At 60.5% G+C, this 13,323-nt stretch overlaps 3 protein-coding genes across 4 annotated transcripts; 2 read left to right on the forward strand and 1 right to left on the reverse strand.

Moving 5' to 3' along the window:
- Positions 1-69: 69 nt before the first annotated feature.
- On the forward strand, positions 70-3,714 carry ICMT (isoprenylcysteine carboxyl methyltransferase). Its single transcript, XM_040084523.1, has 5 exons — positions 70-302; positions 443-531; positions 615-784; positions 1,429-1,646; positions 2,384-3,714. Exons 1-5 carry the CDS (start codon positions 81-83, stop codon positions 2,564-2,566), a joined length of 882 nt encoding a protein of 293 aa, XP_039940457.1. The 5' UTR covers positions 70-80; the 3' UTR covers positions 2,567-3,714.
- Positions 3,715-4,879: 1,165 nt separating this feature from the next.
- Positions 4,880-10,051, reverse strand: RNF207 (ring finger protein 207). Its single transcript, XM_040084810.2, has 18 exons — positions 9,953-10,051; positions 9,254-9,444; positions 8,970-9,102; positions 8,740-8,884; positions 8,575-8,656; positions 8,429-8,504; positions 8,220-8,345; positions 8,064-8,110; positions 7,865-7,937; positions 7,725-7,793; positions 7,543-7,611; positions 7,332-7,453; positions 6,101-6,290; positions 5,827-6,012; positions 5,688-5,739; positions 5,482-5,599; positions 5,333-5,413; positions 4,880-5,244 (listed from the first exon to the last, which is right to left on the reverse strand). The coding sequence occupies exons 2-18, from the start codon at positions 9,442-9,444 to the stop codon at positions 5,082-5,084; spliced, it is 1,923 nt and encodes a 640-aa protein (XP_039940744.1). The 5' UTR covers positions 9,953-10,051; the 3' UTR covers positions 4,880-5,081.
- Positions 10,052-10,744: 693 nt separating this feature from the next.
- RPL22 (ribosomal protein L22) lies at positions 10,745-13,264 on the forward strand. 2 transcript variants are annotated; one of them, XM_040084490.1, is made up of 4 exons: positions 10,745-10,858; positions 11,244-11,351; positions 11,997-12,121; positions 13,048-13,264. In XM_040084490.1, the coding sequence occupies exons 1-4, from the start codon at positions 10,847-10,849 to the stop codon at positions 13,190-13,192; spliced, it is 390 nt and encodes a 129-aa protein (XP_039940424.1). In that variant the 5' UTR covers positions 10,745-10,846; the 3' UTR covers positions 13,193-13,264. The 2 variants fall into 2 exon arrangements, with proteins under 2 accessions (XP_039940424.1, XP_039940425.1); XM_040084491.1 differs by having other exon boundaries at positions 10,824-10,858; positions 11,247-11,351.
- Positions 13,265-13,323: the final 59 nt, after the last annotated feature.

Here is a 13,323-nt window from a genome sequence, read left to right on the forward strand (position 1 = left end):
CCGCGGCTGTGCGGGGCGGAGCTCTCGCGAGAGCGGCGGGGCCGTTTCCCCGGCGACGCGCGCGGGGCGGGGCCGCCATCATGGCGGCGGCGGCGGCGCGGAGGGGGCGGCTGGGTCAGGAGGGCCGCGCCAGCCTTTGCTCCTTCTTGCTCGGCGCCTCGGTGGCGGCCCTGCCACTGGTACTCGGCTCGTCCCCCTCCCTGCTGGCCGCTCCCGGCCTGCGCGGCCGCCTAGCTCTCGCCCTGCACGTGGCGGGCGTGAACGCTGCGCTGCTGCTCATCTATCCGCGGCCGCTCTACAAGGTACGGGGGTGGCCCCGGCGGGCGGCGGGATGAAGTGCGGCTGTGGAGGGTTCGGTCCTGGTCCCAGGTTGCGCCGGTAGGGATACCCCGGGCCTGGGGAGCGGCGGTGGCAGCGCGTTCTCCCCTCCCTGTGCTTGCAGATCGCCGTCCGGGCCTGTTTCTTGGGCTTCGCCTTCGGCTGCGGGCTGTTGCTGAGTGCCGGCCGCTCCGCCTGGCGCCACTTCGGATGGTAAGGGCCGGGCTGGGCAGCCGGGCGGGCGCCGTGACCCCCGCCCTACTAAACCTGCCCTCCCTTCCTCCCTCCCGCCGCAGGTACATGTGCTCCCTCTCCCTTTTTCACTATTCGGAGTATCTGGTGACAGCCATCAACAACCCGCGCAGCCTCTCGCTGGACTCCTTCCTACTCAACCACAGCTTCGAGTACAACCTGGCTGCCCTGTCCTCCTGGGTGGAGTTCACGCTGGAGAAGCTCTTCTTCCCAGGTCGGCCACCCTTTCCCTCCCTGACTCTGCCCAGCTGCATGTGGCTCGCCTGGCGTCCATCTGTCTGGTAGCAAAGTGCAGGTGACCCTCAGCTTGCTGCCCCATGACAGCCCTGCAGCAGCTTTGCCATGGTCATAATCCCCTCAGTCCTTAAAGCCTCTAGGGTTGGATCTCGGCAGGGCCGGGGGGAGCACCCCCCCCGACTCTGACGTGCCAGGCCGAGGGATGTTCAGCCCTGTCCTGCCTTGGTGGTACAAGAATGATGTGTCTGGTACACCTAGGCGTCGCCTTTTGACAGGAATAAATCAAGTCATCAAAATCTGTTGCTGGTCACCTAGTCTGGGGCAAACTGGCTGTGCTTGTCTGTTTATTCTTTGGAAAGGGAAGCCATTCCCCTTTGTTGTTTTGTAGCAGCCTGAGCATGTCCTTGACTCTGCTTTGTGTTGTCTTTGCTCAGCTTCTACAGCTGGGCCCCAGGGATGAATCCATGCTAACACTAAGCAGGGGTTGCTGGTTTTATCTGTTTGGTGCGGGATGGCAGTACCTGGCTGCTGCTGTCACATGTTTTGCTTTGAGATGGGGGCAAAACCCTCTCACTCCTTGAGACCTGTGCAAACCTGTTGTGCCCCTCCCTGTCCATGCAGAGCTGAAGCAGATCACTTGGCTGAGCACCGTGGGGCTGCTGATGGTGATCTTTGGGGACTGCCTGAGGAAGGCGGCCATGCTCACGGCTGGCTCCAACTTCAACCACATCGTTCAGAACGAGAAATCTGACACTCACACTTTGGTGACGAGTGGGGTGTACGGGTGGTTCCGGCACCCGTCCTACGTGGGATGGTTTTACTGGAGTATTGGGACACAGGTACTGTATCCAGCGTGTTCAGATTCTTTTGTGTCATGACCCCAGTCTTTGCTCTCAGTGCTACACGTGATGTGATGAGGTTCAGACAGCACCTGGTGCTGGGCATGGATTCTGCTGCCTCCCACTGGCATACAGGAAATCCAGAATCCCTGAGCGCTCTGCCCCATGTAATCTTTGGGAAGATCCCCTTCCCTTAATTTTCTTTGTGCAGTAAAGAGAGGGGGTGGAGCCAGGGTTTTGATCCATAACCCCCTTGGAGGCTTGGGGTGGAATTTGCTGCTGGTCTAAAAGCTGGTTTCCAGAGTTTTTCTGTATCCCTGTGGTCAAAATGCCTTCCTTGAGTGGTCAGACTCAACCTGGCTCCTGCCAAACACCGGTCTTGCACTTGAGGGCAAGGAAGCTCCCTGACTAGAAGGTCAGCTCTGGCCAGCTGTGGCTGAGCTGTAGCTCAGTGCTGCTGTATCTGTGTGTTTTTATGGCTGGCTGGGCGCTAGCACTGAATTGTGTTTCTCTGGAGAGAGTCCATAAAGTTGGCACATGGAGCTTTTGAGAGCTGGGGCAGTGCTGCTTGTGCACTGCTTTCTTCATTCTGGGGAGAAACTATTGCTTATGAAGTTTCACAGGGAATGTTGGCGTCTTTTCTTTTTCTGTGTCAATGTTACTGGAGGGGGATGAGCTGCGGGGCCGGGGCAGCCTTGGGTTCTCAAGGGAACGCTCACCAGCAGCATCTGTTCCAGGTGTTGCTCTGCAATCCCATCTGCGTGGTGGGCTATGCACTGGCGTCCTGGCGCTTCTTCAGGGAACGGATTGAGGAGGAGGAGATCACACTCATTCACTTCTTTGGAGAAGAGTACCTGGAGTACAAAAGGAAGGTGCCATCGGGTCTCCCTTTTATTAAAGGAGTCAAATTGGAACTGTAACATGGACGAACACCAGACTGGCTGAGCAGATGCCCAGCTCCTGCTGCGCCCAGTGCCTGTGTGGCATCGGCATCGGGAGGTGCCTGTTGGTATTTCCCAGCCACCCAGGAGGAGCTGGTGAAGGGCTGCAGTGTTGGGCAGCCTGCTGGATCACTCACAGATCAGAAGCTCATTCCTCCTCCTTCAGATCAGTCCTTCTTTGCACATTCAGGGATCTTCCAGATAACTTAGCCTATAGCGACCCTGAAGAGAATGAATCCTACCTGCAGCAGCTGAATTGTCTTGGAACGCCTCTGGAACTGATTCTAGCAGAAAACAGCACTGCCCTCCAGGCCCTGTGTGAGGAAGGTGCTGGGCAGCAGATTGTTCCTGTTGCGTAATTTGATTTTAAAGCTTTCTGACCTCGTGAGCCCAGTGATACGGCTTTAATCTCCTCGGGCCAAACTCCTTGAGCTGGCACGGGGGTGGCTGTGGGAACAGCCTCTGGCCCTGCCTGCCCTCGAAGTGCCAGAGTGCTGGCAGCGTGGCACCACTCCGTTCTCTCTAAGCCTTGGGGTCTGCAGGGAGGGTTCTGCTGCTCCCTTTGTGCTGCTGGATCTGAGCACCTCTGGGCCCACTCCTCCTCTCTCGGATGCTGCTGCGAGTGCAGTGTCACTGCTCCAGCCGCTGCCTCCCGCTGCCACCTCTGTTCCTTCTTCCTGCTTCCAAATCGCGCTGCTTCCTATCCTGCCAGGCTGCCTCCATCTCGCGGAGATCCCAGGATTTTGGGCTGTGAAAGAACCACAGCTGCCAGGCTTGCTAAGGGCTTTAGTCCCTGAGATCCTCCCCTGCTCTTTTGGGCAAAAGCTGTGATGTCAGGGCAAGTAGGAGTTGCTTCTAGGGAAATCTCCAACCAGGAGAAGAGTTGGGCTAGCTAATGCTCTTTTATAGTAACCATTTGGAAATGGTTCCCACTGAGCTGTGTGGTATAACTTTGTTGTTACATACCAAAGAGGTTCCCTGTTTTCTTGAGTTCTACATTATTCTTCCTTGCTGGAATGGAAATGAGTTGCTTGTCAGTTCATGCTTGGAGCTTGTGGTGTTCCATGGGGAAGGTGCTGTGGTATGGCTCAGGAAGGGGCACTTGGTGAGAATGGCTTGGGCTTGAGTTTAGGTTTTCTTTTTTTATTTAAAAAAAAAAAAAAAAATAAAAAAAAAAAAAAAAAAAGAGAAAACATCACCAACTTCTGTCTGGTTATTTGAAGGTCTCTACAATTCCTGGTAGGTTCTCAGAGCACGCCAGCACTGCATTGAGGCGTGACTGTGACTCATTGACTTGTGGGGCTGTGCAGCCACAGGGATGAGGCTGACCCTGACCCTAACCATAACCCTGACCCTCTGTTTCTCCTTGCTGGACTAATGCAGAGTCCATCCTCCACAGGGTTTGCTTGATCACAGAGCATCTGCCTGATGCCCTTGCTGGTGACTTGTCCTTTGCTGAGCGGGGAGAAAAGACCCAAGGTGAAAACTCACCAGTTGGAGGGTGCTGATCTGCTGGGCACTTGGATGCTCTGACTTGGGCTGTTCTTGTCTCAGGAAAGCTCAGGGAAGCACTGGTTCCAGCCAGTGGTGCCTGGAGCAGGTTAATCTGTAACTAATTTTTTTTGTAGGCAGTAATGTTCCTGCTATAACCTTGATCAAAGGAACTTTGAAACAAGCAGTTGTCACTTGGATTTGATGTGCTGTTTGGCAACAGAAACAAAGCCTCATTCCCAGATTGTCCTTCATAGTAAATGCACCTTGATGCTAATTTCACAAGTTCCGGTTCCAGCTGTGCAGGCTCTGTTCAAGCAGGATGCACTGGCACCAAAAGAAAGGGATAAACTTCACCCTAAGCAAAACCTTCAGTGTCTCTTGATGCTTTTGAGACCAACAGCTTCTCTTAACCTTTTCTTTTCCCAAATCCTGTGACCAGAAGCTCTGTGAGGAGACAGGAGCTTACCGGGTGTGGGGAAGGCACGTGCAGTTTTAAGGGAAAGCTGGAGTAATCTGTGAAACCCTGCCCTCTGTGCCACTATGATTGGTGAGTTCTTAGTTCCCGCACGTGCAGGGAACCTTTAGAGCAGCTGTTCCTGGCACCCAGCCCATGTTGGTGTGTGGCTGCCTTCACAGGATGCTCCATCACCCAGCCATGTATGCCTGGCCCTGCCCTGCACTGGGAGTTATTTTCCCCATCATTTGCCAATGTTGTGGTTTTAGGAGCAGCTGGACACCCCAAGCCAGCAGATTCCTTTTGTAAGCACTGCAGAACGACGCAGACATGGACAACTGCATCCTTTTATTTCACTCTGACACATGCAAAGGAGAGCACAAACAGTTTTTCAGAAGAAAGTCCACCTGAGGCCTTTGTATGTGCTGCAGACATGGCTGCCTGGGCTGTTTCCTACCCTGGCTTGTGGCACTGGGCAAGAGGAGCTGGTCAGTGACCGGGGCACAGCTCTGCCCAGCGGCTCTACCACATGCCCAGCACAAGGCTCTAGGGTACCAGCTCTTTCGGGGTAGCACTCTCTGCTCCGCTCTTCTGCTGGCCTCTGCAGCAGTCTTTGCTTTTTGGGGAAGGGTCTCCAGAAGTGTCCTTTGGCATGAAGCCCTCCCTGGGGCTGGCTGAAGCCCCCTTGTTGCTGCCAGGTGAGGCATCCCTGGGGAAAGGAAGGCACCTTGATAGGGTCACTGTCTGGGAAAGGGCATGGGGAGGAGCTTGGCACTCAGGTGCTTGCTGTCACCTACCTTGGCTCCACTTCATTGTTGTCACAGATCTTGAGCAGCATCTGGGCCTGTTCTTCTTTGGGCTCCTGGGGCTCCTGCAGCCTGTGGTGGGATGGGTGTGAGCCATGAGCCATGTCCCCCCTGGCCCTGAAAGCCCCTGCACCTCTCACCTGGGCTCCAGCCGCTCCTTCACTTTGGCGATGGAGCGGACGTAGGGCGCGATCTGCTTGGTGATGGTGCTCAGGCAGCTGTTCTCCTGCCGCAGCTGCAGCAGGTCATGGAGCTGGGCTGGGGGTGAGAGGAGTGGGCTGGAACATAGCCACCCCCACACTGCAGGCACAGGGGACAAGGGGAGGGAGCGCGGGGTCACCAGTACCTTCATAGATCTCCTGCTCATTTGCTACCCGCTGGTAGGTCTCCTCCCAAACCTGGAAGGAAGAGAGGCAGTTGGGCAGTCTGCGGTGGTACGGCACAGAGGGGCCCTGCCCTGCCCTGCCAGGATGTGCCAGCTGTACCTCCTCGAAGACGCTGCGCATCATCTCCACGGCGGAGTAGTGAGCTGCGATCTGCACGTCCATCTGCAGCGACTTCTGCAGGATCTCGCTCATGATCTCCGACTTGATGAGTGAGTGGTGCTTGGTGAGGTCACGGTGCAGCTCCTGCACCTGGTCCTTCAGGCCCTGGATTTCAGTCTGCAGCATCTGCGGGAACCAGGGGGCACAGCCACGTGAGTAGCACTAACCTGGCCCCTCCTGTCCCTTCCCATCCCATCCCATCCCTGCTCCCTACCCGGTAGGTGTTCTCGTAGTTGCGGCAGTGCTCGGCGAAGGGGGTCTCACGCCCCTCGGCCAGCAGCACCTTGGTGCTGATGTACCGGTGCATCGTTGGCTTCTTCATCATGGGGCCTGTGGACATTTTGTCACTGGTGGGGGGGCAGCTGGGCACCATGAGGGTCTTGGAGCATTGGCCACCGGGGAGCCTGCATGGAGAGGTGACAGTGACATGCTGCAGGGGAGCAGCAGTGGGGATGAGGTGCCAGGGACCGTGCTGCCAGCGCAGCCCCACCGTCCCTTGGCTCTGGTGAACCTGGGGATGCAGCAGTTCCACATGTCCCTTCCCTCACCCGAGCACAGGGGTTTGGTCAGAGGTGCCTTATTCCCAAAAATCAGATTTCTGTGGGCTGCTCTCCCGATTCCTGCAGTTTTGGAACCAGCTGTGGCAGTGAGAAGCCAGGAGCTGAGCTCGGCACCCTCGAGTTTCCAAAGGGTGGGATACAGCTCACTCCCTCACCGCTGGTATCTCCTGGCCCCTTGGCAGGCACCACTGCCCCTGTGTTTCCCCCCCATCCCGTTGTCTCCCCGTGCTAACCACCACCACCATTGGTCCTACCGTGCAGCGCCGTGCTCCCCCCGCCTGTGCTGGGGCTAGCAGCCCCCAGGAGCTCAGCCACCCTGCAGTGCCAAGCCTGGCTGGGGGCGAGGAGCGGTCCCCATGGGGCGGCAGCGCCTGTTTGTCCTCTCTGGCTGGGAGGGCCTGGCAGGGCCGGTGCTGCCGTGACATCAATAGGCCTAAATATATCCCTGGTGAAGAAAGGCTGAGCACTTCCCTGAAATTCTGATAAAAATAGTGGCGGGCAAAGAGGCCGTGGCACCACGGGCATGTGGGCGAGCAGGAGCTGGCCCAGGTGGAGCACCCATGGGGAGGGGGCAGAGCCCTCTGGGGAGTATGGCAGGGGCCAGGCTGGGGAACAGAATGAGGCTCAACCAAGCCCCCAGCTGCCAGCCCTGCTGCTGCCGGCCCCTCTGCCACCCTCCCCACTTCCCAGAAGTGTCACTTGAAGCCTGTTGTTCATCAGTGCAGCTGTGCCTGTGCTGTCCTGGTACCACTGCTGAGGTGACAGGCTCAAGGGCAGCAGCAGGGGCAAGCTTGGCATAGTGAGATGCTGAGGGGAATGTGCAATGTGGCACATGGCAGGGGACACAGTAGCACATGTGCATTGGGTGCAACCCTAGCACCTCACATGTTTGTGCCAGTGATGCCAGGACCGATGCCACCAGCGCTGCCCACCATGGAGCGGCGGGGGCTGAGCATCAGGAGGGGCTCCAGGCAGCGGGCGAACTCTGCCTGATACTCGCTGTTGATCTGGGGGGCAAGAGAGGAGAGTGTGACTGGGCCTGGGGCGCAGAGCTGGCGGCTGGCACTGCCCACAGGCTCTGCAGGCAGGGCTCTACCTTGCTGGTCTGGGCCGGCCGCAGGCGGTGTGGCAGCTTGACGATCCTTTGCAGCCTCTCCATCAGTTGCTGAAAGGCAGTGATGAAGCATGGTGAGGGGTGCCCAGCACCTTGCCCCTGAGCTCAGCACTGCCACAGGATGCTCTGACCACCCTGCACTCCTGAGCAACAGCAACACTCACATAGCCCAGGTCCAGGAACTCGGCTTTGTTGGCAGAGCTCAGGAACGCCGAGCAGGTCACCAGGTGGACCTATGTGTGGAGTGGGTCTGTCACTGCCTGGCTTTAGTGTCAGGATGTCCCTGCCTGGTGTGAGGCCCTACCTGCAGAGTGGGCAGCAGGGAGGCAAGGTGGGCCAGCTGCTCCTTGAATGCCTTCTCCTTTTCCTCGTGCTGGCTGCAGTAGAGCACGGCACGTCACAACTTTTGCAAAACTCCAGGGAGCCATCCAGCCCCAAGCATCCCAAAACACTTTGGAAAGGGGAGACAGCCCTTAGACAGGGCTCAGCCCATGGTCTCTCACCTCTGCACAGCTTTCAGGAGCGTCTTTTTCCTCTCGGAGAGCTGCTCCTGCAAATGGCACAGCCGCCCTGTGTCCTGCAGCCACCCCAGTCCCTTCCCACTGCCCTGGCTCTGTCCCACAGGCACAGGGCTCCATGTGCAGGTGGCTGCCTCACACCTGCATGCGGCTGAAGAGGGAGTTGATGGCCGCCTCCTCCTCGCTGGCACTGTTGCGAACCTCCTCGATCATGGCCTTGAGCAGGACAATGGCCTCGCGCGTGGAGGTCTGCAGTTCCTTCACAGCCTGTCCGGAGTGGCGGCGTGGCTGCAGTGCAGGGGACAGCACTGCACCCCCACACCACCCCCACACCCCCCGACACTGCCCACCATCACTGCCTGGTCCAGCCGCTGGCAGCCCTGCATGTACGCCGTCTCAATGTCGATGCAGTGTGCCCGGCTCTCCCTGCAGGCACAGACATCAGGGGAAAGCACAGGATGGGGCACACGGCAAGCGTGGGGTGGGGACTACTCACCCTTGCATATCCCTGAAGCAGTTGATGCAGAGCATGGACTTCTTCTCGGTGGAGAACATGATGTAGGGCTCCTCGTGCAGTGCTGCAGGGGACAGGAACATGGCGTAGCCTGGTACGGTGCAGTGCAGCATAGCATGGCACGGGGCAGCCCAGCGTGGCACTCACGGCACTTCTTGTGGATGTCTTTGGTGCGCTTGGAGAGGGAGACGATCTCGTGGCGGGCAAACATCCTGGCACGGTGGGTCTCCTCGCGGCATGGGGCACAGAGGGGCTGCCCACAGGTGTTGCAGAAGTACATGGTGTCCAGCTCCTGTGTGAGGGGACAGCGCTGGTGGCAGGCTTGGCCCTGGCAGGGGTCCCCTACTCACCCCACCTGTCCACCCCGCTGCCCTCACCGCCTTGGTGCAGCACCGGTCACAGTTGGCGCACTGCACATCCTCCTCGCTGTCGGCTGAGCTGTCCACCAGGAACTGCAGGAGCCGGTCCACGGGGGGCAGCCCCGTGCCTCCCCTCACCACTGAGGGGTGCCTGCGGGGATGAGATGGGGATACTGACAGGGACACCCACCTGGGCCAGCGGGGCAGCTTTGGGGATGCAGGGAGCAGTGCTGTGCTGTGCTGAGCTGCCAGCCCTGTGCTGTGCCCCGGTCCTGGTGTGCCCGGGCAGGGCTGTCCCTTACCCGCAGAGGGGGCATCGCAGGCGGCCGTCGCTGGCACGGCCTCGCAGGCAGCTGGCACAGAAGTTGTGGTAGCAGTCGAGCAGGCAGGGGTGCTGGTAGGGCTCGTGGCAGAGCAGGCACACCAGCGGGTGGCAGTTGGCCTTCTCCAGCTCCGAGCAGCTCCCCAGTGGGGAGAAAATGCTACCTGCCATCTGTGGGGTTGAGAGCCAAGCCCTGTGCCCAGGGCCCCTGTGTGGCGCGTTTGTGAGAGCACTGGCTGCCACAGAAAGGACTAATCCTTCCCCAGGGCCTGAGAGCTGCTGACTATTTTTAGATTATGAGCTGCGTGGCACGAGGCTGCCCCCAGCGTGCCCCTTCCCCTGGTATCATAGGCTGGGGGCTGCAGCACTGGGTCAGATGGTCCCCACAGCGAAGTGTCCCCCTGGTGTGTGTCCCCCAAAGCAGGAGCATCCCCTGAGATTGGCTGTCCCCTGCCAAGGAGCATCCCCTGCAGCAGAGCATCCCCCAGGACAGGGCTGGGGGTTCCTCCAGGACACGGTGCCCCCCCCCCCGGAGGAAGCATTCCCTAGAATGGGGTGTCCCCTGGGCCCAGGGTTGTGCCCTACGGTGGCAGCCTGGCAGTGAAGGCAGCCAGGTGCCCCACATGCCTGGAGTTCCCGTTCTGGGCACAGGTGTGTCCTGGCCAGGTGAAGGCTTTACCTCTCCCTGTCTGTAAGTCGGGGGATCCGAGCCGAGCTGTGCTGCTGCTCACCGTGTGCCGGCAGGAATGAGAGCGATGCCGAGGCGGCAGGGCCCGGCCGACCCTGTGACGTGGGGCCCCCTGGCACTGCCGATCGGCCACGCCACGGCCCAAAAATAGCCCCGTGCGCTCCTCGGGGCCCTGCGCCGGGGACGGCCCGCGGAGTGTGGGGACACGGGGCTGCGTAGCCACCCAGGCTGCGGGGACACGGCCTGGTGATAGCCCGCAGGAGATGCGGGGTCACCCTGTGCGCACTGAGAAGCCCCGGCGTGTGGGGGAACACTCCATGCGCAGTGAGGCTAACTCCGTGCAAAGTGAGGAGGCACAGAGTGCGCTGTGCGTCCATGCACAGTGAGGCTCCCGGGGTGCGGGGGTCACTCCATGTCCGCTGAGGCTCCCGGGGTGCGGGCGTCACTCCGTGCCCGCTGGGGCTCCGCCGAGTGCGGGGTTCACTCCGTGCCCGCTGAGGCTCCGCGGAGTGCGGGGGTCACTCCGTGCCCGCTGGGGCTCCGCGGAGTGCGGGGGTCACTCCGTGCCCGCTGAGGCTCCCGGGGCCGGGGTCCCCCCGCGGGCGGTGCGGGGCGCAGGGCACACGCACTCCACGTGCCGCTCCCCTGCGGAGGCTCCGCCCCCCGGGCCAGGAGCGCCCCACGTACCGCGCCCCCCCGCGGCCCCGCCCACAGCCCGGCCCCCGCACTCGCCCCGCCCGCCAGGCATCACTGTCCGCTCGCAGGCGCCCCGCGCGGGTGGGACCGGAAGCGATCGACGCCGTCGACGCTCGGCTGGGACTGCCCGAGCGTGGTTGTGCGCAGGCGCGCGGGGCGCGCTCCCTTTCTGCCTCGCGCGGAGCCGCCATGGCGCCCGCGGTGAGTGAGCGCGGGACCGGCACCGGCCGCCGCCTCCCCGAGCCTCCCCGCGCCGCCACCGGGACAGCCCCGGCCCCGCCCCGCGCCCCCGGCACCCACCGCAGTCCCGCCGCCTGCCCCCGCCTGCTCTTTTCCGCGTGGGGCCGGGCCCGGCCCGCGCCTTCCCGGGGCCCCACGCGACGCCCGCCGCCCATCCGGATCGTGGAGGCGGGCGGCGGGCGACCCCCATTCCCCCCGCGCTGTCCCCCATCTCGATCCATGTCTGGGCCCTTCCCCTCTCCTCTAGCCCGGAGCTCGGCCCGGCCCCTCCCCGCTGCCCGGGGTCGGTCCCTCACGGTGCATCCCCTCCCTTTCTCACTCTCCCTCACTCTCTTTCTCCCTACAGCAGAAGAAGCCTGCGGCGAAAGGTGGCAAGAAGAAGAAGCAAGTTTTGAAATTCACGCTGGACTGCACGCACCCCGTCGAGGATGGCATCATGGACGCCGCCAACTTCGTAAGTTCGGGGCCTCCCCGGGAGCCGTGATAGCTCCGTCGCCCTCGGGGGCTTTCCCAGGGTGATGCTCCGCTCCCAGCGGCCCCGAACATCCCCGGCTATCCCGCGGCTCTGCCCTGCTTCCTTGAGGTCGGGCAGAGGAGCAGCGAGTTCTGGGGCTGGGGAATGGGCTGGGTTTGGGACACTTTGTAGTTAAAGCACAAGCGTTATCCTTGTCTGTGGACAGTTTTCTTGTCCATCTCTGCTGGGTGAGTTCCTGTCATGGCAGGGATGTAGCAAGGCCAGGGATGCTGCAGTTTGGGGTCATGAACCTATGCCCATCCAAACCGCTCTCCAGCATGGGCCCGGGCAAGGCTGGGACTGAGTGGAGCTCAGAGGAGCCTGACCCCACTCTCCTGACTGTCGCCTTGGAGGGCAGGGAACATCCCCACCATGCCAGTCTGATATGTTTGGGCCTGAGCACTGCACCCAGGTGTGGGTCCAATTGGGTGGATTAGCCTGGCCTGTGGAAGGTGCTCTCCCCTGCTCTCCTGGGCAGTGTGGGCACTGGTGTCTCTTCCCCAGCTCCAGAGCACCAGGCACAAGCCAGCCTGTGGGGGCAGTGTCTGGCAGGAGCTGTGGCTCACGGCTGTGTTCCTCCTGCAGGAGCAGTTTCTGCAGGAACGGATCAAGGTGAACGGCAAAGCAGGAAACCTGGGCGGGGGCGTGGTGACCATCGAGAGGAGCAAGAGCAAGATCACGGTCACATCAGAGGTGCCGTTCTCCAAGAGGTGAGGTGGGGCAGGCCCGAGTCCTGCTGGGGCCCTTTGCTCAGTGCAGCTGCAGGTGGCTCTCAGGGTATGACCAGTGTACACTGAGAGCCTGTGGGCAGGAGAGGCTGGCAGGGAGGAGATTTCTCAATGCAGGAGTTGTGCTGGAATTTGTGCTACCTGGCACTCGCTGAGTGGCTGCTCTTCCCAAGTGATATATGAGAGAGGAATGTGTTCGATATTCCAGCTGGGAACATGGCTGGGCTGGCCAGTGAGGGGACCTGCAGCCAAAAGGTGCTGAGTGGAGAATTTAGGGATATCTCTAAGGTCTCCTCAGGTTATTCCCCTCATCTTGCGGTGCTTTGGTCCTCCGTGGGCCGGCATCGGCAAAATGTGGTTGTGCCAAGTTGTCCCAGATTGTTCCTTTCGTCCCGTGGCACTCTGGCCCTCTGCCCACTTCTGGCTCCTCTCCTTGGGCCGGCATCGGTAAACCGGGGTTGTGCCACGGCAGAGGTGGCTCAAGAGTTGGCTGGGCCTGCAGAGTGGTGGGAAAAGCAGGGCTGTGTGGGCAGTGGGCGTGCCCTGCCCTGTGAGCGCCCGCCTTTCTCCCAACGCTGTTGCTCCACGTCGGTGCCACACCTGGCACATCCCAGCAGCGGATATTCACCATCCCAGTGGAGATTCCGTCTGGGGTAGGTACAAGGCACTGGGGTCGTAGCCTTGCTGGGGAAAGAATGATCTCTTAGGATCTGTGTCGTGGCATTGTGTTGTAGTTCCCCTGGCTGCAGTGTTTTCTGGCAGGAGCTTTGCTAGGAGGTGGCCAGTGGGATGTGTTGGTCTCGCTAGAGGTGGGAGCCCGTGGGGATAAGGATTTATTAGCCAAAATTCCACTTGTGGGGCTGGCAGGGGGCAGAGGGGCGCCACTGTCAGCTATGCCTCTCCCACAGGTACCTCAAGTACCTGACCAAGAAGTACCTGAAGAAGAACAACTTGCGGGACTGGCTGCGCGTGGTGGCCAACAGCAAGGAGAGCTACGAGCTGCGCTACTTCCAGATCAACCAGGATGAGGAGGAGGAGGAGGAAGAGGATTGAGCCCCGCCGCCGCTGACAGCCATTTTGTACAGTTTTGCTTTTCTGGAATAAACAGCGGCAGAGTTGTTCATAGCCCGTGCTCGGTGGCGGCTCCGGGGTTGTTTTGGGGGGGATTTGGGGGTTTTCGGGGA

The sequence above is a fragment of the Hirundo rustica genome, chromosome 22 (assembly GCF_015227805.2).
Source record: "Hirundo rustica isolate bHirRus1 chromosome 22, bHirRus1.pri.v3, whole genome shotgun sequence".
Lineage (NCBI taxonomy): Eukaryota > Metazoa > Chordata > Aves > Passeriformes > Hirundinidae > Hirundo > Hirundo rustica.

Coding starts and splice junctions, on each gene's coding strand:
- ICMT (XM_040084523.1), top strand. CDS start 81: ATGGCGGCGGCGGCGGCGCGGAGGGGGCGGCTGGGTCAGGAGGGCCGC. Junction 303..442: donor ATCCGCGGCCGCTCTACAAG/GTACGGGGGTGG, acceptor CTGTGCTTGCAG/ATCGCCGTCCGGGCCTGTTT. Junction 785..1,428: donor GGAGAAGCTCTTCTTCCCAG/GTCGGCCACCCT, acceptor CTGTCCATGCAG/AGCTGAAGCAGATCACTTGG.
- RNF207 (XM_040084810.2), bottom strand. CDS start 9,444: ATGGCAGGTAGCATTTTCTCCCCACTGGGGAGCTGCTCGGAGCTGGAG. Junction 8,885..8,969: donor ACCGGTGCTGCACCAAGGCG/GTGAGGGCAGCG, acceptor CCCCTCACACAG/GAGCTGGACACCATGTACTT. Junction 5,245..5,332: donor AACAATGAAGTGGAGCCAAG/GTAGGTGACAGC, acceptor TCCTTTCCCCAG/GGATGCCTCACCTGGCAGCA.
- RPL22 (XM_040084490.1), top strand. Junction 11,352..11,996: donor TCATGGACGCCGCCAACTTC/GTAAGTTCGGGG, acceptor TTCCTCCTGCAG/GAGCAGTTTCTGCAGGAACG. Junction 12,122..13,047: donor GAGGTGCCGTTCTCCAAGAG/GTGAGGTGGGGC, acceptor CCTCTCCCACAG/GTACCTCAAGTACCTGACCA.